The 17,593-nt window shown below is 48.7% G+C and overlaps 1 protein-coding gene across 3 annotated transcripts in view; it reads left to right on the forward strand.

The window, feature by feature from the left end:
• Positions 1-698: 698 nt before the first annotated feature.
• Positions 699-17,593, forward strand: part of STOX1 (storkhead box 1) — a 65,622-nt gene continuing 48,727 nt past the window's right edge. For 2 of the 3 annotated variants that reach the window (XM_030799145.1, XM_030799147.1), the window contains exon 1: positions 705-1,095. In XM_030799145.1, coding sequence (XP_030655005.1) covers positions 786-1,095 — 310 coding nt within the window. In that variant the 5' untranslated portion in view covers positions 705-785. Of the gene's footprint in view, positions 1,096-17,593 lie in introns of all 3 variants that reach the window. The other variant, XM_003258199.4, reaches the window with a different exon arrangement.

The raw sequence follows: 17,593 nt of genomic DNA on the forward strand, positions 1-17,593 counted from the left end.
GCTGGGACATTTCTGAGGCCCAGAGAAGGTAAATAACTTGAATGAACAGGTTAGGAGCAGGCCAGGCGACGTGGCCGGCGCCTGTAGTCCCAACTCGGGAGGCTGAGGCCAGAGGATCTCTTGAGCCCAGAACTCAGTGAATAGCCACTGCACTCCAGCCTGGGCAACACAGCGAGACCTCGACTCAAAAAACAAAAATAGAAACAAACAACTAGCTTAGGCGCAGAACTGAGACTCAAACCTAGGTTTCCTGCTCAACCCCCACACCTCCCAGGCCCCCGCTGACACCCTCAGGCTGTTCCTCGTGGCTGCTAACTTGGAACAGCCCCAAAGCCAGGTCGAAGGTGAGTCTCCCCGCCCTGGGAACTCCTGGCCCTGCAGTTTGCACGGCGGATGGACGCAGTCATGCTCTCCAGGGAGCTGCGAAGAGCCCCAGGACTTGTCAAAGCCCCAGAGCGCGCCCCTGGGGGAAGGGGACCTCGGGACCTCGAGGCGGCTGGAAGTCGAGGGCATAGCCAGGGGGCCGAGTTGGGCTCGGGTGTGGAGAACGAAGCCGAACGCTGGGCTCTGGAATCCCCTCCAGAGCGCTCCGCCGGCCTAAGCAGGGCCGCCCCACCCCCGGCCCGCCAGGCGCAGTCGGCCCCGCCCCCTGGAGCTCCGTTCCCCCGGCAGCCAGCGCCGCGGACTCGCGCGCAGTCGGCCGATCCTCCCGCCGAGCGAGGGGCGTCCCAGCCGCCGCGCTCGCCGAGGCCCTGGGTTGCGGGCTCCCGGCCGCCTGCGAAAGCATGGCTCGGCCCGTGCAGCTGGCGCCGGGCTCGCTGGCGCTAGTGTTGTGCCGGCTGGAGGCGCAGAGGGCGGCGGGGGCCGCGGAGGAGCCCGGTGGGCGCGCGGTGTTCCGCGCCTTCCGTCGGGCCAACGCGCGCTGCTTCTGGAACGCGCGGCTGGCGCGCGCCGCCTCGCGGCTGGCCTTCCAGGGCTGGCTGCGGCGCGGGGTGCTGCTGGTGCGCGCGCCCCCTGCCTGCCTGCAAGTGCTGCGCGATGCTTGGCGGCGCCGGGCGCTGCGGCCGCCGCGCGGCTTCCGCATCAGGGCGGTGGGTGAGTGCGGGACCCGGAGGGGAGGGGCGTCCCGCGCCAGCTGTGAGCTCCGAGCTCCGCGCTACAGGGGCGAGCGCGGCCCCGTCTTCTGCCACAGAGGCTAGGTGCTGCTCTGAGGGCCCGGGGGCTGCGGTTGGGCGGCCGGTCCGGGGGGGCCAAGACGCCCCGGAGACGTTCCCTCCCGCTAGGACACTGCCGCTGTAGTCCCCAAGGTGTGCCTGGCCTCTGCTAGGACTGGCTCCGGGCTGCGTCCGTTCCTCAACTCTTAAAGCCAGTGGAGTGCACAGAAGGAACTTTCTGCTTAGAAAAGTGATGCTCTGGATAGAGAGAGGCTTTGGGCTAGGGGCCACTGTCTAGGCTCCACCGGGGCTGTTAGGAAGGGTATTCCAGGGGAATGGCCAGAGTTTACCAAATCTGGCTGCTTTATTATTATTATTTTTTGAACTATAGATCTGCAGCGGACGGCATTCTGGTTTTCATGTCCTGCAGTGTGGTGGTCTTGGGTCGGGACCTAGCAGCTTTGGGGTCGTTAACTTCTTGGGGAAAACAAGTAGCGTCTCATCCCTTTAGCTGAATAGACAGGATTCCACCTTCCCAGTCTTTTCAGACTTAACTGTTTGTTAGACAACAGCAGCTTTTTGCCTTTTTTCATAAAATAGCTTCTCATTTGAGAAACCAAACCACTGCACCCGTGAGTGGTCTCTGACCCTGGGCACGAAACCCAGGCAGGTGTGTCAGCTCCCTGTAACAGCCTGGTTCTTGTCTGCATTTATGTGAGGCTGCAAGGGCCATTTGATGGTGTGTTGACAAGTCACTAGTTGTTCAGCGCTTAATTTTCATTCTTACCAAGGAACCCCTCTGTGTCAGTCCATAAATCATCCTCTTCCATCCGAGGAGAAGGAGCCGCAAATAAAAAACATTCGTTTGGCCAGGCGCGGTGGCCCTTGCCTGTAATCCCAGCACTTTGAGAGGCCGAGGCGGGTGCATCACCTGAGTTCAGGAGTTAGAGACCAGCCGGGCTAACATGCTGAAACCCCTCAGGAGTTCAAGACCAGTCTGGCTAATATGGTGAAACCCCGCTTCTACTAAAAATACAAAAATTAGCCGGGACGTGGTGGCAGGTTCCTGTAATCCCAGCTACTTGGGAGGCTGAGGCAGGAGAATCGCTTGAATCCAGGAGGTGGTGGTTGCAGTGAGCCGAGATCGCGCCATTGCATCCAGCCTGGGTGACAAGAGCGAAACTCCATCTCAAAAAGAAAAAAGAAGAAGAAGAAAGGAAAGAAAAAAAAAAGCACTTATTTAATTTCCAGGGATTTGAAAACAGGGCAGCAAGAAGCAAGCACGTGACTGATAACTGTACCATCCATTCAGAGATGGTATTACCACATCCCAGCAGCCAGTGCTTTAAACCTTCACTTCTCACCTCCATGCTCTCTGTTCGCTCTCCTCCCCAACCCACACCCGTTTTTCTTAAGCTCAGAAAAGAGCTCTTTGCAAAACCACATGTACGCATTTCCTCTCCTTTTACTTGCAGGAGTGAAGAAAATAGGTTTCTGGCTCTGAGAGCAGTGAGCCAGGTAGCCAAGCCAAAATCCTCATGAGCGAAGAGGTCTTTCAGACAGGCTCGATGAAAAACTCTTTTCAGTTCTGCATCCTCAGTTTTTCTGGTTTGAATTAGTGGTTACATTCTCAGGTCCCCCCTTTCAAAGGGTGAGCATAGAGTATATTGCAGAGAGGGAGTGGGATGCAGGGTGGGGGGTCTAGACCTGGGGACGAAATAAGAGAGGGCTTGTGCTAAGTCACGGGCTGCCACTAATGCCCCAGTAAGCAGTGGTAAATGCTGGTGTCTGAAATATGTATCACACGTCACCTGTTGCTCCCATTCTCTTCTGCCCAGTAGGTAATGCTGCCTCATAGCACAACTCAGGATGCAGTGGACACTATGACCCCATCTATGGGGTGTGCAACATAGTGGACTTCCCCCAGGTCATCACCCTTGACTTGGGTCTCCTGGCAGGAATGATTTTGAGGTTTTTAAATTTTATTTTTAATTTAATTTAATTTTTTTTTGACAGGCTCTCTCGGTTGCTCAGGCTGGAGTGCAATGGTACAATCTTGGCTCACTGCAACCTCCAACTCCTGGGTTCAAGTGCTTCTCCTGCCTCAGCCTGTGGAGTAGCTAGGATTATAGGCATCCGCCACCTTACCTGGCTAATTTTTGTATTTTTAGTAGAGACAGGGTTTTACCATGTTGGCCAGACTGGTCTCGAACTCCTGACCTCAAGTGATCTGCCCGCCTCAGCCTCCCAAAGTGCCGGGATTACAGACGTGAGCCACCGCACCTGGCGATTTTTGTTCTTTATAATATTTTCATTCCTTTTTTTAAGCCTTGACCATGGCAAGGACAGATTTTGAAGTTTTTAATGAGTCCTGATACGAATTTGAACATTTAGCTGGGATTTGGACAAAGCCACCCATTAGGACATTTTGAGGAGCAAAATGGAGAAAGATCTTATTTGATGCTGAGTGATGGATACACATGGGGGACAAAGGGGATGCTTTTGCTTTGAATAGTGTTGCTAATTGCCGATTTCTGGTCTAACTTGGGGTCCCTAGGTTCATATCAAAAGAGAAGAGGCAGCTCTTGGGCTACCTTGGAGTCCTGGAGGGTGGCGAAGGCAGAAGAAGCTGCTTTCCCCAAAAGGAATTGAAAGTTTGTGTCGGCTTGCTCTCTTGCCTCTTGCAGCACTGGCTTCCAGGAGGGCGGGGAAAGAGCTGCTGTGGACTATTGCAGGTTGTTGCTCCATTCTCACTGTTATTTTGTAGGAAAGAGCAAAATGCTAGAAAAGGACACAAAGAGTCAATCTGATCTCTTTGCTATAGATATTTGTTTATTTATTTATTTATTTTTGAGACGGTGTTTCACCCTTGTTGCCCAGGCTGGAGTGCAATGGCACGATCTCAGCTCACCGCAACCTTCACCTTCTGGGTTCATGCAGTTCTCCTGCCTCAGCATCCCGGTAGCTGGGATTACAGGTGCCCGCCACCACGCCCAGCTAATTCTTGCATTTTTAGTAGAGATGGGGTTTCACCATGTTGGCCATGCTAGTTTCGAACTCCTGACTCAGGTGATCCACGCGCCTCGGCCTCCCAAGTGCTGGGATTATAGGCATGAGCCACTGCGCCTGGTAGATTTTTTTTTTTTTTTTTGAGACAGAGTCTCACTCTGTCACCCAGGCTGGAGTGCAGTGGCGCGATCTCAGCTCACTGCAAGCTCCGCCTCCCGGGTTCACGCCATTCTCCTGCCTCAGCCTCTCGGAGCAGCTGGGACTACAGGCGCCCGCCACCACACCCGGCTAATTTTTTTGTATTTTTAGTAGAGACGGGGTTTCACCGTGGTCTCGATCTCCTGACCTCGTGATTCGCCCGCCTCGGCCTCCCAAAGTGCTGGGATTACAAGCGTGAGCCACCGAGCCCGGCCTGGCTAGATGTTTTTTTAAAGGCTAATTTACTGCTGCATAAAAGCATTAGGGTATAGGAAGTATTGCTGGCCAGCTCAGGCAGAAAATGCAGGGAGAGAGGGATGGCGGTCAGCTTTATAAGTCCAGCTGTGCTGCCTTGGGTCTTATAAGACCTGGGACTTATAAGGTAAGAGGAGGGAGCACCCTAGCCAAGCCAACTGGAGTGACTGGAGCCCCAGGTGTAGACCTGAACTTAAAAGTCATGCAGAGGTTTATGTTTTCTTCAAGTTTTGTGCCTTAGTTCTCTCTGATTTCATTCTCTCTACCTTACCTTTCCTCTGGTAAGAAAAGTAGTTCCCGGCCGGGCGCGGTGGCTCACGCCTGTAATCCCAGCACTTTGGGAGGCCGAGGCGGGCGGATCACGAGGTCAGGAGAGATCGAGACCATCCTGGGTAACACGGTGAAACCCTGTCTCTACTAAAAATACAAAAAATTAGCCGGACGTGGTGGCGGGCACCTGTAGTCCCAGCCACTCAGGAGGCTGAGGCAGGAGAATGGCGTGAACCCGGGAGGCGGAGCTTGCAGTGAGCCGAGATTGCGCCACTGCACTCCAGCCTGGGTGACAGAGCCAGACTCTGTCTCAACAACAACAACAACAAAAAAGTAGTTCCCAGGCAGAGAGTATTGCTCTAAAAAGAGAGACATTGGATCTTTAGCTTGATTAACAAGGGGCTAACTCTGCTTTTGTGCTCCAGTCCTCAAATGTTGTATTTTTTTTTTTCTTTTTAAGTGGAGACGAGGCCTTGCTCTGATTCCCAGGCTGGTCTCTAACTGCTGGGTCCAAGGGATCCTCCCCCCTCAGCCTCCCAAAGTGCTGGGATTACCAGTGTGAGCCACTGCACCTGGCTCAAATGTTTTGTTTTCTGTTTTCCATTAGCCAGTGGCATTAACAAATGAAAGAGTGAGTTCTGAAAGCTGGAGGGAGACTGCTGCCTAATCAGCTGAGCCACTGGGGAAGGAGGTACTGCAGGAAGGTGGAGCACCTCTATTTGTTCGGAAGAATCTGTTGCTACTCTGAGAATACACCTAATGGGACAGGAAAGATTAACGGTGGGGGTGGGCGGCCACTTGGCCAAGCAAGTTTGTTCCCTTCTGAAATTTATAGCTGGGGTGTCTCCACCCTGTCACCCCCAGCAGGGCCTTTCATCTTTTCTCACTGAATAAAAATGCCCCAGGCCATGCGTGGTGGCTCTTGCCTGTAATCCCAGCACTTTGGGTGGCTGAGGGGGCGGATCACATGAGGTCAGGAGTTTGAGACCAGCCTGGCCAACGTGGTGAAACCCTGTCTCTATTAAAAATAGAAAAATTAGCCCGGCATGGTGGCACGTGCCTGTAATCCCAGTTACTTGGGAGGCTAAGGCAGGAGAACCCGGGAGACAGAGGTTGCAGTGAGTGGAGATTGTGCCACTGCATTCCAGCCTGGGCAACAGAGTGAGAATGTCTTAAAAAAAAAAAAAAAGAAAGCACCAAGTGCTGGTGGCTCTTTTTAAATACTTGCTTCATGAATTCATTCATGAGCAAGGTACTGTTCTAGGTGTTTCTCTGTGTTTTGTTTTGTTTTGAGACAGAGTCTTGCTCTCTTACTCAGGCTGGAGTGTAGTGGTACAATCATGGGTCACTGCAGCTTCGACCTCGGGTGCAAATGATCGTCCTACCTCAGCCTCTTGTGTAGCTGGGAACACAGTTGCGTGCCACCATGCCTAGCTAATTAAAAAATAATTTTCAGTAGAGGCAGGTCTTGCTCGCTATGTTATCCATTTTGGTCTCAGACTCCTGGGCTCAAGCAATCCTCCTACCTCTGCCTCTTAAAGTGCTGGGATTACAGGCATGAGCCACCTCGCCCAGCCGCTTCTGTGTTTTTTTTTTTTTTTTTTTTTTTTTTTTTTTTTGAGACGGAGTCTCACTCTGTCGCCCAGACTGGAGTGCAGTGGTGCGATCTCAGCTCACTGCAAGCTCTGCCTCCCAGGTTCAAGGGATTCTCCTGCCTCAGCCTCCTGAGTAGCTGGGCCTACAGGCGCATGCCACCACGCCCGGCTAAGTTTTTTTGTAATTTTAGTAGAGACAGGGTTTCTCCATGTCGGTCAGGCTGGTTTGGAACTCCCGACCTCAGTTGATTCATCTGCCTCAGCCTCCCAAAGTACTGGTATAGCAGGACAAGCCGCAGACAAAACTCCTCAGACACCGAGTTAAAGAAGGAAGAGGTTTATTCGGCCGGGAGCATCAGCAGGACTCCTGTCTCAAGAGCTGAACTCCCCGAGTGAGCAGTTCCTGTCCCTTTTAAGGGCTCACAACTCTAAGGGGGTCCGTGTGAGAGGGTCATGATCAATTGAGCAAGCAGGGGGTACGTGACAGGGGCTGCATGCACCGGTGATCAGAGTGAAACAGAACAGACCACGAAGTTTTACAATGCCTTTCCATACAATGTCTGGAATCTATAGATAACATAACCCGTTAGGTCAGGGGTGGTCTTTAACTACCAGGCTTAGGTCAGGCAGGCCCAGGCCTGGTTTCGGGTCTGGTTCCTAGGCACCGGGCTACCTGCCTTTAGTTTCGCTTTTCTTTCTTTTTCTGAGTGTAAAACAATATAAAACAATATGAGAGGGTCTGTCTCTCTTCTCTCACTGGGATTACAGGTGTGAGCCACTGCACCCAGCCCGCTTCTGTGTTTTAATGCATCTTTCATTCAGATTTGCCTCTGCTCAAGGGAAATAGAGTCAGGCTCTTTTTCCACATCCAGTTCAAGAGGGGATGGCTGAGTGGGAGGCCGTGTTCTGGAAGCTGGCTGGTTCACACAATCTTCTCCATCCCACAGTGACTCCTCTTGGTACTGCAGTTTCTGCCTTTAGTTAGGCAGGAGTTCTTTGTGCTTTGGGAAGTGCTGAAGATCAGGCACATCAGGTTGGCCAAAGGGAAGTGATGGGAGGATCTTCCACTTCTCCTCGTGCTCCTCCTACCTGATCCCCCAAACCCCTCTGAACATGGCCTTCCAATCACGGAGAAATATTCAGACAAAATTGCAAGTACTCTAGGAATGTAGAGTGTAGTATCTGCACTAATGCTAGATGTTGACTGGTTTCAGAATCTATCCTGGGATCTGGTTTGGGAGAGCAAGAACAGTGCTAGGGTACTCGGTGCCTGATGCTGCAAGAATTGGGCAAGTCTCTGGACCACTGTTCTTATTTGTTCTGTGACTTAGGGAATGGTTTGGGGGAGTGTGTACAAATGGTAAGGAAAGGGAGTGGTCTGATTCCTATTCTGTTTTATTTCTGAAGTCCTACCTTGAATGACAGTAGGACATCTTATAGCACTTCGTGGCTAATGGAATTTTGTAGGTGAAATTTATATTTAGGGAAATTCACACATCTTAAATTTACTATTTGATAAATTTTTCAAATGCATACATGTGTGTAACCTACATTCCCTAGCAGGATTAGAACATTACCATTACCCCAGAAAGTTCCCTCCTATCCTTTCCCAGTCAGCTCTGCCTCGATTCTCAGAGATAACCACTATTCGGAATTATTTTTTCTTTTTTTGTTTTTTGAGACGGAGTCTCACTCTGTCACCCAGGCTGGAGTGCAGTGGCGTGATCTCGGCTCACTGCAACCTACGCCTCCCAGGTTCAAGTGATTCTCCTGCGTTAGCCTCCCGAGTAGCTGTGATTACAGGCGTCTGCCTCCACACCCGGATAATTTTGTATTTTTAGTAGAGACGGAGTTTCTCCATGTTGGCCAGGCTGGTCTCAGACTCACAGCCTCAGGTGATCTGTCTGCATTGTCCTCCCAAAGTGCTTGGCTTACAGGCATGAGCCACCATGCACGGCCAGGCTTTATTATTATTATTATCTATTTATTTATTTTGAGATGGAGTCTTGCTCTTTTGCTCAGGCTGTAGTGCAGTAGCACAATCTCGGCTCACAGTAGCCTCCACCTTCTGGGTTTAAGCAATTCTCCTGCCTCAGCCTCCTGAGTAGCTGGGATTACAGGCGCCTGCCACCATGCCCGGCTAATTTTTGTATTTTTAATAGAGACGGGGTTTCACCATATTGGCCAGGCTGGTCTCAAACTCCTGACCTCGAGTGATCCGCCCGCCTCGGCCTCCCAAAGTGCTGGGATTACAGGCATGAGCCACTGCACCCGGCTGGCTTTATTATTATTTTTTAGATACAGGGTTTCACTCTGTCATCCAGGCTAGAGTGCAGCGGCACGATCATAGCTCACTGAAGCCTTGAACTCCTGGGCTAAAGTGATCCTCCCGTGTCAGTCTCCTGAGCAGCTGGGACTACAGGCATCCATCACCACATTTGGCTAATTTATTTTTATTTTTTTGTAGAGATGGAGTCTCCCTGTGTTGTCCAGGCTGGTCTTGAACTCTTGGGCTCGCACTTCTCTGGGCCTCTAGTTCTTTAGGTGTGAACGGCTTCCTGCCTCTGCTTCCTAAAGTGCTGGGATTACAGGCATGAGCCACCACTCCCCACCCTTGAGTTCAATTTTTTGTGCTGCCATTTATTAGCTGTATGTCCTTGAGCTAGTTACTTAACCCCTCTCAGCTCCATTGTCTACATGGGTACAAATGAGGACACAATAGCCCCTTTGCAGGTTGTTTTGAAGATAAGGTACCTGAGAGCCTTCAGCCTGTACCTGGTTCAGAGTCAGCATCAGGAAAACAACAAATACAAGACAATTTCCAGCATGGAGGAAGAAGAGAATGGGTCTGGATTCTTGTTCACTAGACAAACCTGTCTGTTAAGGCCTGTGCTAATCATTGCTTGCCTGGCATATACTTATGTTCAAGACCTCTGTCCTTCTGTCCTGTCCTTTGTGCTTAGTGCTGGTCACATCCACAGCCGTGTGTTGTCCTGTGCCTCAGCCCAGGTCCCAAGGGGTGCCTGGTGCCGGAGAAGGAGCCTGTACTGGGATTCCGATGTCTGAGTTTGCAACCAACCCTGCTGCTAAGTTGCTGGGAGCCCCCCAGCCTATCCTCTCACTTCTCTGGGCCTCTAGTTCTTTAGATGTGAACGGCTTCCTGCTCACTTTGACTCTGTTGACTGGCTAAGCCTTCCCACCTATCTTGGCCCTGGCCTCACCTGGGTCAGCCTCCCAGTCATCTGTGTCAGGAGGCCTCGGGAAGAAGAGACAGAAGCTCACACCGAAGTTGCTTAAGATACTTTCCACAAACAGGGGAAGTATACCTTCCTCTTAGTACTGCCCAGACATCTTGGTTCTCTAATACCATTCACCCTTCACCAAGCAACTGAAGCTACACAGTTGTTGAAGCACCCACACTGTGCTGGGCTGCCCTTGCGCTCACAGTCGTTTGTTAGGTATGCATTGAGCATTTACCCTCTGCCCAGCCTGACAGGTTGGTCCGTACAGAGGGGCAAAAGGCTTATGCCCTGACCTCAAGGAGCTCATAGTCTAGGGACCAGATGGATGAATAAATGATACACAGTTATAGGGAGCAATAAAAGGATAGTTGATCAAGAATCCCATGCATATGTGTATGTGTATTCAAGGAAGACTTCCTAGAGGAAGTGATGCCTAAACTAAGATACGCAGAATAAGTAGATGTTAGCGTAGTGAGAAGCACATTTTAAGTTGAGAGTGGGGACATGTGTCCCAGTTGTATGACCCACATGGGGAACCACAAGCTTCCGGGTGCAGCTGGAGCATGGAGCGGGAGGTGGGTGTTGGCACAAAGGGCCTGCAGAGGAGCTGACGTGGAATGGGCCCTGAGTACTCTACTCATGCATCTGAGCCTGAGGTCACTGAAGAGTATTATGCAATAAAGTGCGTGTATGTGATTATATATATAATCCTGTTTACATGATATACATGGTAGATACTTCCCAGCCTGAAGTATGCATTATCTTTCGTCAATGGTTATCTGGAATGGTGGCGCCTTGGAAGGGTGATGTAAGCCCCCATGGGCCTACCGGAGTGCCCATGGTGCTTGTTCAGTGGCAGATCTGACATCTGAGAAAGACCTCAGGAGCCATGCAGGACACCTAGGATCTAATCCCTTGTCACTAAGCAGCTGAGTGGCCAGCTTCTCATCCAGTCCTCTTGGGGCCTTGGTTGCCTCATGTGTTGGCAGGTATTCTGCCTGCCCTTTTTACTGCACGGATTTGGCATCGGACTCGAATAAGATACCATCTATGCAAACACTTTGAAAAGTGCACAGTACAAACACCAGCATGTCTTTACATCTATTTGTGCCTTCTTTAATTTCTTTCATAAGTGTTTATAGTTTTCAGTATGCCTGTCTTTCACCTCCTTAGTTAAGTTTATTCCTAAGTATTTTATTCCTTTTGGTGATGTTGTCAATGGGATTGTTTTCATTTTGTTTCTTTTTTTTTTTTCTTTTTTCCTTTTTGAGATAGGGTCTGGCTCTGTCGCCCAGGCTGGAGTGTCATGGTGTGATCATGGCTCCCTGCAGCCTCGACCTCCCAGACTTAAGTGATCCTTCCATCTCAGCCTCTCCAGTAGCTGGGACTACAGGCAGGTGCTATCACACCCAGCTAATTTTGTGTTTTTATTTTATTTTATTTTATTTTTTATTTTTTATTTTTTTGAGATGGAGTCTTTCTCTGTCCCCCAGGCTGGAGTGCAGTGGCACGATCTCGGCTCACCACAACCTCCACCTCCTGGGTTCACGCCATTCTCCTGCCTCAGCCTCCTGAGTAGCTGGGGCTACAGGCGCCCGCCAACATGCCCGGCTAATTTTTTGTATTTTTAGAAGAGACGGGGTTTCATCGTGTTAGCCAGGATGGTCTCGATCTCCTGACCTCGTGATCCGCCCACCTCGGCCTCCCAAAGTGCTGGGATTACAGGCTTGAGCCACCGCGCCCGGCCAATTTTTGTGTTTTTAGTAGCGATGGTGTTTCACCGTGTTACCTAGGCTAGTGTTGAACTCCTGGGCTCAAGCGATTCTCCTGTCTTGGCCTCCCAAAGTGATGCGATTACAGGCATGAGCTAGGACTGTTTTCTTAATTTCCTTTTTGGATAGTTTATTGTTAATGTATAGAAATGCAACTGATTTTATGTTCAGTGTGGGTTCTGTAACTTTACAGAACTGATTAGTTCTAAGAATTTTTGTGTGTGGCATCTTTAGGGTTTCCTATGTAAGATCATGTCATCTGTAAACAGAGATGATTTTACTTCTTTTCTGATCTGGATATCTTTTATTTGTTTTTCTTGCCTAATTCTTCTGGGTAGGACTTCCAGTAATATGTTGAAAAAAAGTGGCAAGAGCCGGGTGTGGTGGCTCATGCCTATAATCCCAGCACTTTGGGAGGCTGAGGAGGGCAGATCATGAGGTCAGGAGATTGAGACCATCCTGGCTAACATGGTGAAACCCCGTCTCTACTAAAAATACAAAAAATTACCGGGCGTGGTGGTGGGCGCCTGTAGTCCTAGCTACTTGGGAGGCTGAGGCAGGAGAATGATGTGAACCCAGGAGGCGGAGGTTGCAGTGAGCTGAGATTGCACCACTGCACTCCAGCCTGGGCAACAGAGTGAGACTCTGTCTCAAAAAAAAACAAAACAAAACAAAAAAAAAGAAGTGGCAAGAGTGGGCATCTGTGTCTTCTTCCCAGTCTTAGAGGAAAAGCATTCAGTTTTTCACTGTTGAATATGATTTTAGCTGTGGGCTTTTCACATATGACCTTTATTGTGTTGAAGTAATTTCATCCCATATCCATGGATTGGGAGACTTAGTATTTTTTAAATGTTCATACTACCCAAAGTGAGCTACAGATTCAATGCAATCCCTATCAAAATCCCAACAGCTTTTTTACACAAATAGGAAAAACAGTTCTAAAATTCATATGGACTCACAAAGGATCCCAAAATAGCCAAAACGATTATTATTATTTGAGGCAGGGTCTTGCTCTGTCACCTAGGCTGGAGTACAACAGTGCAGTGACAGCTCACTGCAGCCTTGATCTCCTGGGCTCAAGCGATCCTCCCACCTCAGCCTCACGAGTAGCTGGGACCAGAGGTGCGTGCCACTACACCCGGCTAATTTTTAATTTTTTTGTAGAGACAGGGTCTCGCTCTTTTGCCAAAGCTGGGCTTGAACTCCTGGGCTCAAGCAATCCTCCCACTTTAGCCTCTGCCAAAAATGACTTTGAGAAAGAAAAACACAGCTGGGAGTCTCTCTGGCTGGGGGGCTGCCTGAAAAAAAGAACAATAAAAAACAAAGCTTGAAGCATCACACTTCCTGATTTCAAAATACATTACAGGCCCGGCATGGTGCTCACACCTATAATCCCAGCACTTTGGGAGGCCAAGGCGGGTGGATTACCTGAGGTCAGGAGTTTGAGACCAGCCTGGCCAACATGACAAAACCCCATCTCTACTAAAAATACAAACATTAGCCAGGCGTGGTAGTGGGAGCCTGTAATCCCAGCTACTTTGGAGGCTGAAGCAGGAGATTCGCTTGAACCCAGGAGGCAGATGTTGCAGTGACTGAGATTGCGCCACTACATAGAGTGAGACTCTGTTTCAAACAAAACAAAACAAAACAAAAACCACACACACACAAACAAAAGCCAAAAGGTATTACAAAGACATAGTAATTAAAACGTGGTACCAGCATAAACACAGATATATACAGCAATGGAACAGAATAGAGAGCCCAGAAATAAACCCACACATATACAGTCAACTGATCTTCCTCGAGGGTGCTGAGAACACACAACGGGGACAAGAGGGTCTCTTCAACAAATGGTCCTGGGAAAACAATCTCCACATGCAAAAGAATGAAATTGTACCCTTTTCTTATACCATCCACAACAGCCAACTCAAAATGAGTTAAATGTAAGACCGGACACTAAGACTCCTAGAAGAGAACGTGGGGAAAAGCTTAATGGCATAGATCTTGACAATGATTTTTTAGATATGACACCAAAAGCACAGGCAACAAAAGCAAAAATAGAGAAGTGGGACTAAGTACAAGCATCAACTATTTTATTTTATTTTTTAATTTTTATCTATTTATTTATTTCAAGACTGGGTTATGAGCCTGGCTAATTTTTGTGGGTTTTTTTTGGTAGAGATGAGGTTTCACCGCGTTGCCCAGGCTGGGCTCAAATGCTGGGATTACAGGCGTGAGCCACTGCCCCCGGCCCAAGCACCAAATATTAACAGTGGTTATTTTGTTTTATTTATTTATTTATTTATTTTTTGTTTCTTTTTTGAGACAGTCTTATTCTGTCACACAGGCTGGAGTGCACTGGTGTGATCTTGGCTCACTGCAACCTCCACCTTCCTGCTTCAAGCGATTCTCATGCTTCAGCCTCCCAAGTAGCTGGGATTATAGGCATGAGCCACCACACCTGGCTAATTTTTTCTATTTCTAGTAGAGAGAGGGTTTCGCCATGTTGCCCGAGCTTGTCTTGAACTCCTGAGTTCAGGTGATCTGCCATCTCGGCCTCCCAAAGTGCTGGGATTATAGGCATGAGCCATCGTGCCCGGCCAACAGTGGTTGTTTTATCTCTGGTGTGGAATATGGCTGTGGGGTGTGTGTGTAATGCACTTGTAAATGTTCTTGCTTTTTGCTTTTTTTTTTTTTTTTTGAGACAGAGTCTCGCTCTGTTGCTCAGGCTGGAGTGCAGTGGTGCGATCCCAGCTCACTGCAACCTCTGCCACCAGAGTTCAAGCGATTCTCCTGCTTCAGCCTCCTGAGTAGCTGGGACTACAGATGCCTGCCACCAAGCCCAGCTCATTTTTGTGTTTTTAGTAGAGACGGGGTTTCGCCATGTTGGTCAGGCTGGTCTTGAACTCCTGACCTCGTGATCTGCCCGCCTCGGTCTCCCAAAGTGCTGGGCTTACAGGCATGAGCCACCGTGCCCAGCCTGTTTTTGATTTTTAAATATATATTACTTTTAGTACCTTTTATTTTAATTTGAGTTTCACTTGATGGGTTGCTCCTGTAACACATTCACATAGTATGAAAGGGTATACAGGAAAAAGTCTCTCATTTCCCTATCCCAACCACTGATTGCCTTTCTCTGGAAATGGCTGCAGTGACCAGTTTTCTAATCCTTCCATAGATAGTTTATAAATCTACAAATAATATGGATAGACATATCTGCCTCCATTTTTACATAAATGTTAGCATATTACATGTATTATTTTTTCTTGGAAACAAGTTTTCTTAAGTCATTAAATCAACGTATAAGTGCAAGGAAGTTAATAGCATTGTTCTAGGGTGCAGAAACACTAGTTCTGTAGGATGTAAGTAGGGATTACATGAAAGAGAGTTTCCTAGTTGAGTGTGTTTGGATACCATGTTTAAACAGGTTTCATGAGTGCAAAGGCTTTGGGAGACCTTGGTATGCTGATGGTCTCCATCCAAGAGGCAGGAGAATAATCTGAATGCTCCAGTCTCATTCTACCAGCGAAGTGCGTTTTTGCCGAGCTCCTTGTGGGTAGATGTTGGAGGCGTTCCTGGGAAACTCTGGGTCCCTTTGGAGTATCTTCCTGTGGAAGGAGCCGATCATCTTGTCCCATGAGCCCAGGGCCCACCTTACAGAGAGCCATGTCTCAGAGCCCCATTGTGGAGTGGACAGAGATCACAGTAAAAACTACCCACGTCCCACACCTAGGGAGGTGTGTGCGTTGGAAGATCATGGAAAGAACACTAGACATGAAGTCTGGGCCATCTGAAGAGTATTAACCATGTGACCTGGGGCAGAGCAGTCCTCCCCTTATAAATGGCAGCCACCATGCTTGCCTTTCTCCAAAGTTGTGGCATTGGGATGCAGAAATGCCCTATTTGAAGATGTTATTCCCCCGACCTTCAACCCCACAGTGGAGGTTTCTGGAAGGGGCAGAGTTTGGACATCCCATAGGTTCATAGGTTTCATAGATCGGAGGGCTTTCAGAGGCCATCCTGGAGGTTTAGCTACATTCTGTGCTAGTAGAAAGTCACGTTAAGCTTTTACAATGTAGAGAAATTTCTAGAACAGCTAGCTCTTAATAGATGAGGAGACAGAAACTGCTTGTCAAGATCATTTGCAATGTTAAGCTTATTCCATGATAATTGTCTGTTTTTTCTCTTAATTTATCTTTTGAGGAAAAGGTATACAAAGTGATCCTTTTTCTTCTTGATGTGAGGTTCCTCTCCATGGCTCTGTACCATTTCTTTTTTATTTTTATTTTTTGAGATGGAGTCTTGCTCCGTCACCCAGCCTGGAGTCCCAGTGGCATGATCTCGGTTCACTGCAACCTCCGCCTCCCGGGTTCAAGCAGTTCTCTGCCTCAGCCTCCCGAGTAGTGGGGATTACGGGCGCCCACCACCACGCCTGGCTCATTTTTTGTATTTTTAATAGAGATGGGCTTTCACCATCTTGGCCAGGCTGGTCTTGAACTCCTGACCTCATGATCCACCTGCCTTGGCCTCCCAAAGTACTGGGATTACAGGTGTGAGCCACTGTGCCCGGCCGGCTCTGTGCCATTTCTTTAGCAGTTCATTAAGGATTAGGAGGTCCCTTGTGAAATGCTTTGTAAACCAAACGAGCCTTTGACTCCCCGAGTCTAAAGCCATCAGCTGTGACTGTATTCATTTGATGGAAGGGAGATGTAGGGTCTGGCAACGCATGGCTGACTGGTACTACATAGTGGTAATTACTTATAAATTATATTTTTATATTTTAATTTTTTGAAACAGAGTCTCACTGTGTCACCCATGCTGGAGTGCAGTGGTGCAATCACAGCTCACTGCAACCTCAAACTCCTGGACTCAAGCCATCCTCCCACCTCAGCCTCCTGAATAGCTGGGACTGTAGGCATGGGCCACCACACCAGCTACTTTTTTTGTAGTGATGGGGTCTCACTGTGTTTCCCAGACTGGTCCTGAACTCCTGGTCTCAAGCCATCCTCCCGTCTTGGCCTCCCAAAGTGCCGGGATTCATAGCCATGAGCCACTGTACCTAGGTGAGATTTTGGTGATTTTGAATAGAACCATAATAACATTCATCAACAGGTCTGTGGACATGTTTTCATTTCTCTTGGGTGAATAACCAGGTGTGAATTGGAGAGCTGCTTTTCAAAATGATTGTACCACTTTGCAATCGTGCCATCAATGTATGAGAATTCCAGTTCATTTGATATTATCAGTATGTTATTATTTTTGTTACCAGTTTTTTGTTGTTTTTTTTTTTTTGTGTGTGTGTGTGTGTGTGTGTGTGTTGGAATTTCGCTCTTGTTGCCCAGGCTGGAGTGCAATGGAGCAACCTCCGCTCACTGCAACCTCTGCCTCCCGGGTTCAAGCGATTTTCCTATCTCAGCCTCCAAAGTAGTTGGGATTACAGGTGCCCATCATCATGCCCAGCTAATTTTTTGTATTTTAAGTAGAAACAGAGTTTCACCATGTTGGCCAAGCTTGTCTTGAACTCCTGACCTCAGATGATCCAACCACCTCAGCATCCCGAAGTGCTGGGATTATAGGTGTGAGCCACTGTGCCCGGCCTATTTTATTATTTTTGGCTGGACTAATAGTTGGATAGTGGGCCAGGTGTGGTGGCTCATGCCTGTAATCCCAGCACTTTGGGAGGCCGAGGCAGGCAGATCACGAGGTCAGGAGATCGAGACCATCCTGGCTAACATGGTGAAGCCCTGTCTCTACTAAAAATACAAAAAATTAGCCAGGCATGGTGGCGGGCACCTGTAGTCCCAGCTACTCGGGAGTCTGAGGCAGGAGAATGGCATGAACCCGGGAGGCGGAGCTTGCAGTGAATCGAGATCGCACCACTGCACTCCAGCCTGGGAGACGGCAAGACTCCGTCTCAAAAAAAAAAAAAAAAAAAAAAAAATTGTTGGATAGTGGTAGTTCATTGTGACTTTAATTTGTATTTCCCTAATGACTAGTGAGTTGGGCATCTTTTCTTGTGTGCTTATTTGCTATGTCTGGATCTTCTTTTTTTTTTTTTTTTTTTTTAAGATAGAGTGTCACCCTTGTCACCCACGCTG

This window comes from Nomascus leucogenys, chromosome 18, assembly GCF_006542625.1.
Source record: "Nomascus leucogenys isolate Asia chromosome 18, Asia_NLE_v1, whole genome shotgun sequence".
In the NCBI taxonomy this organism is placed as follows: Eukaryota; Metazoa; Chordata; class Mammalia; order Primates; family Hylobatidae; genus Nomascus; species Nomascus leucogenys.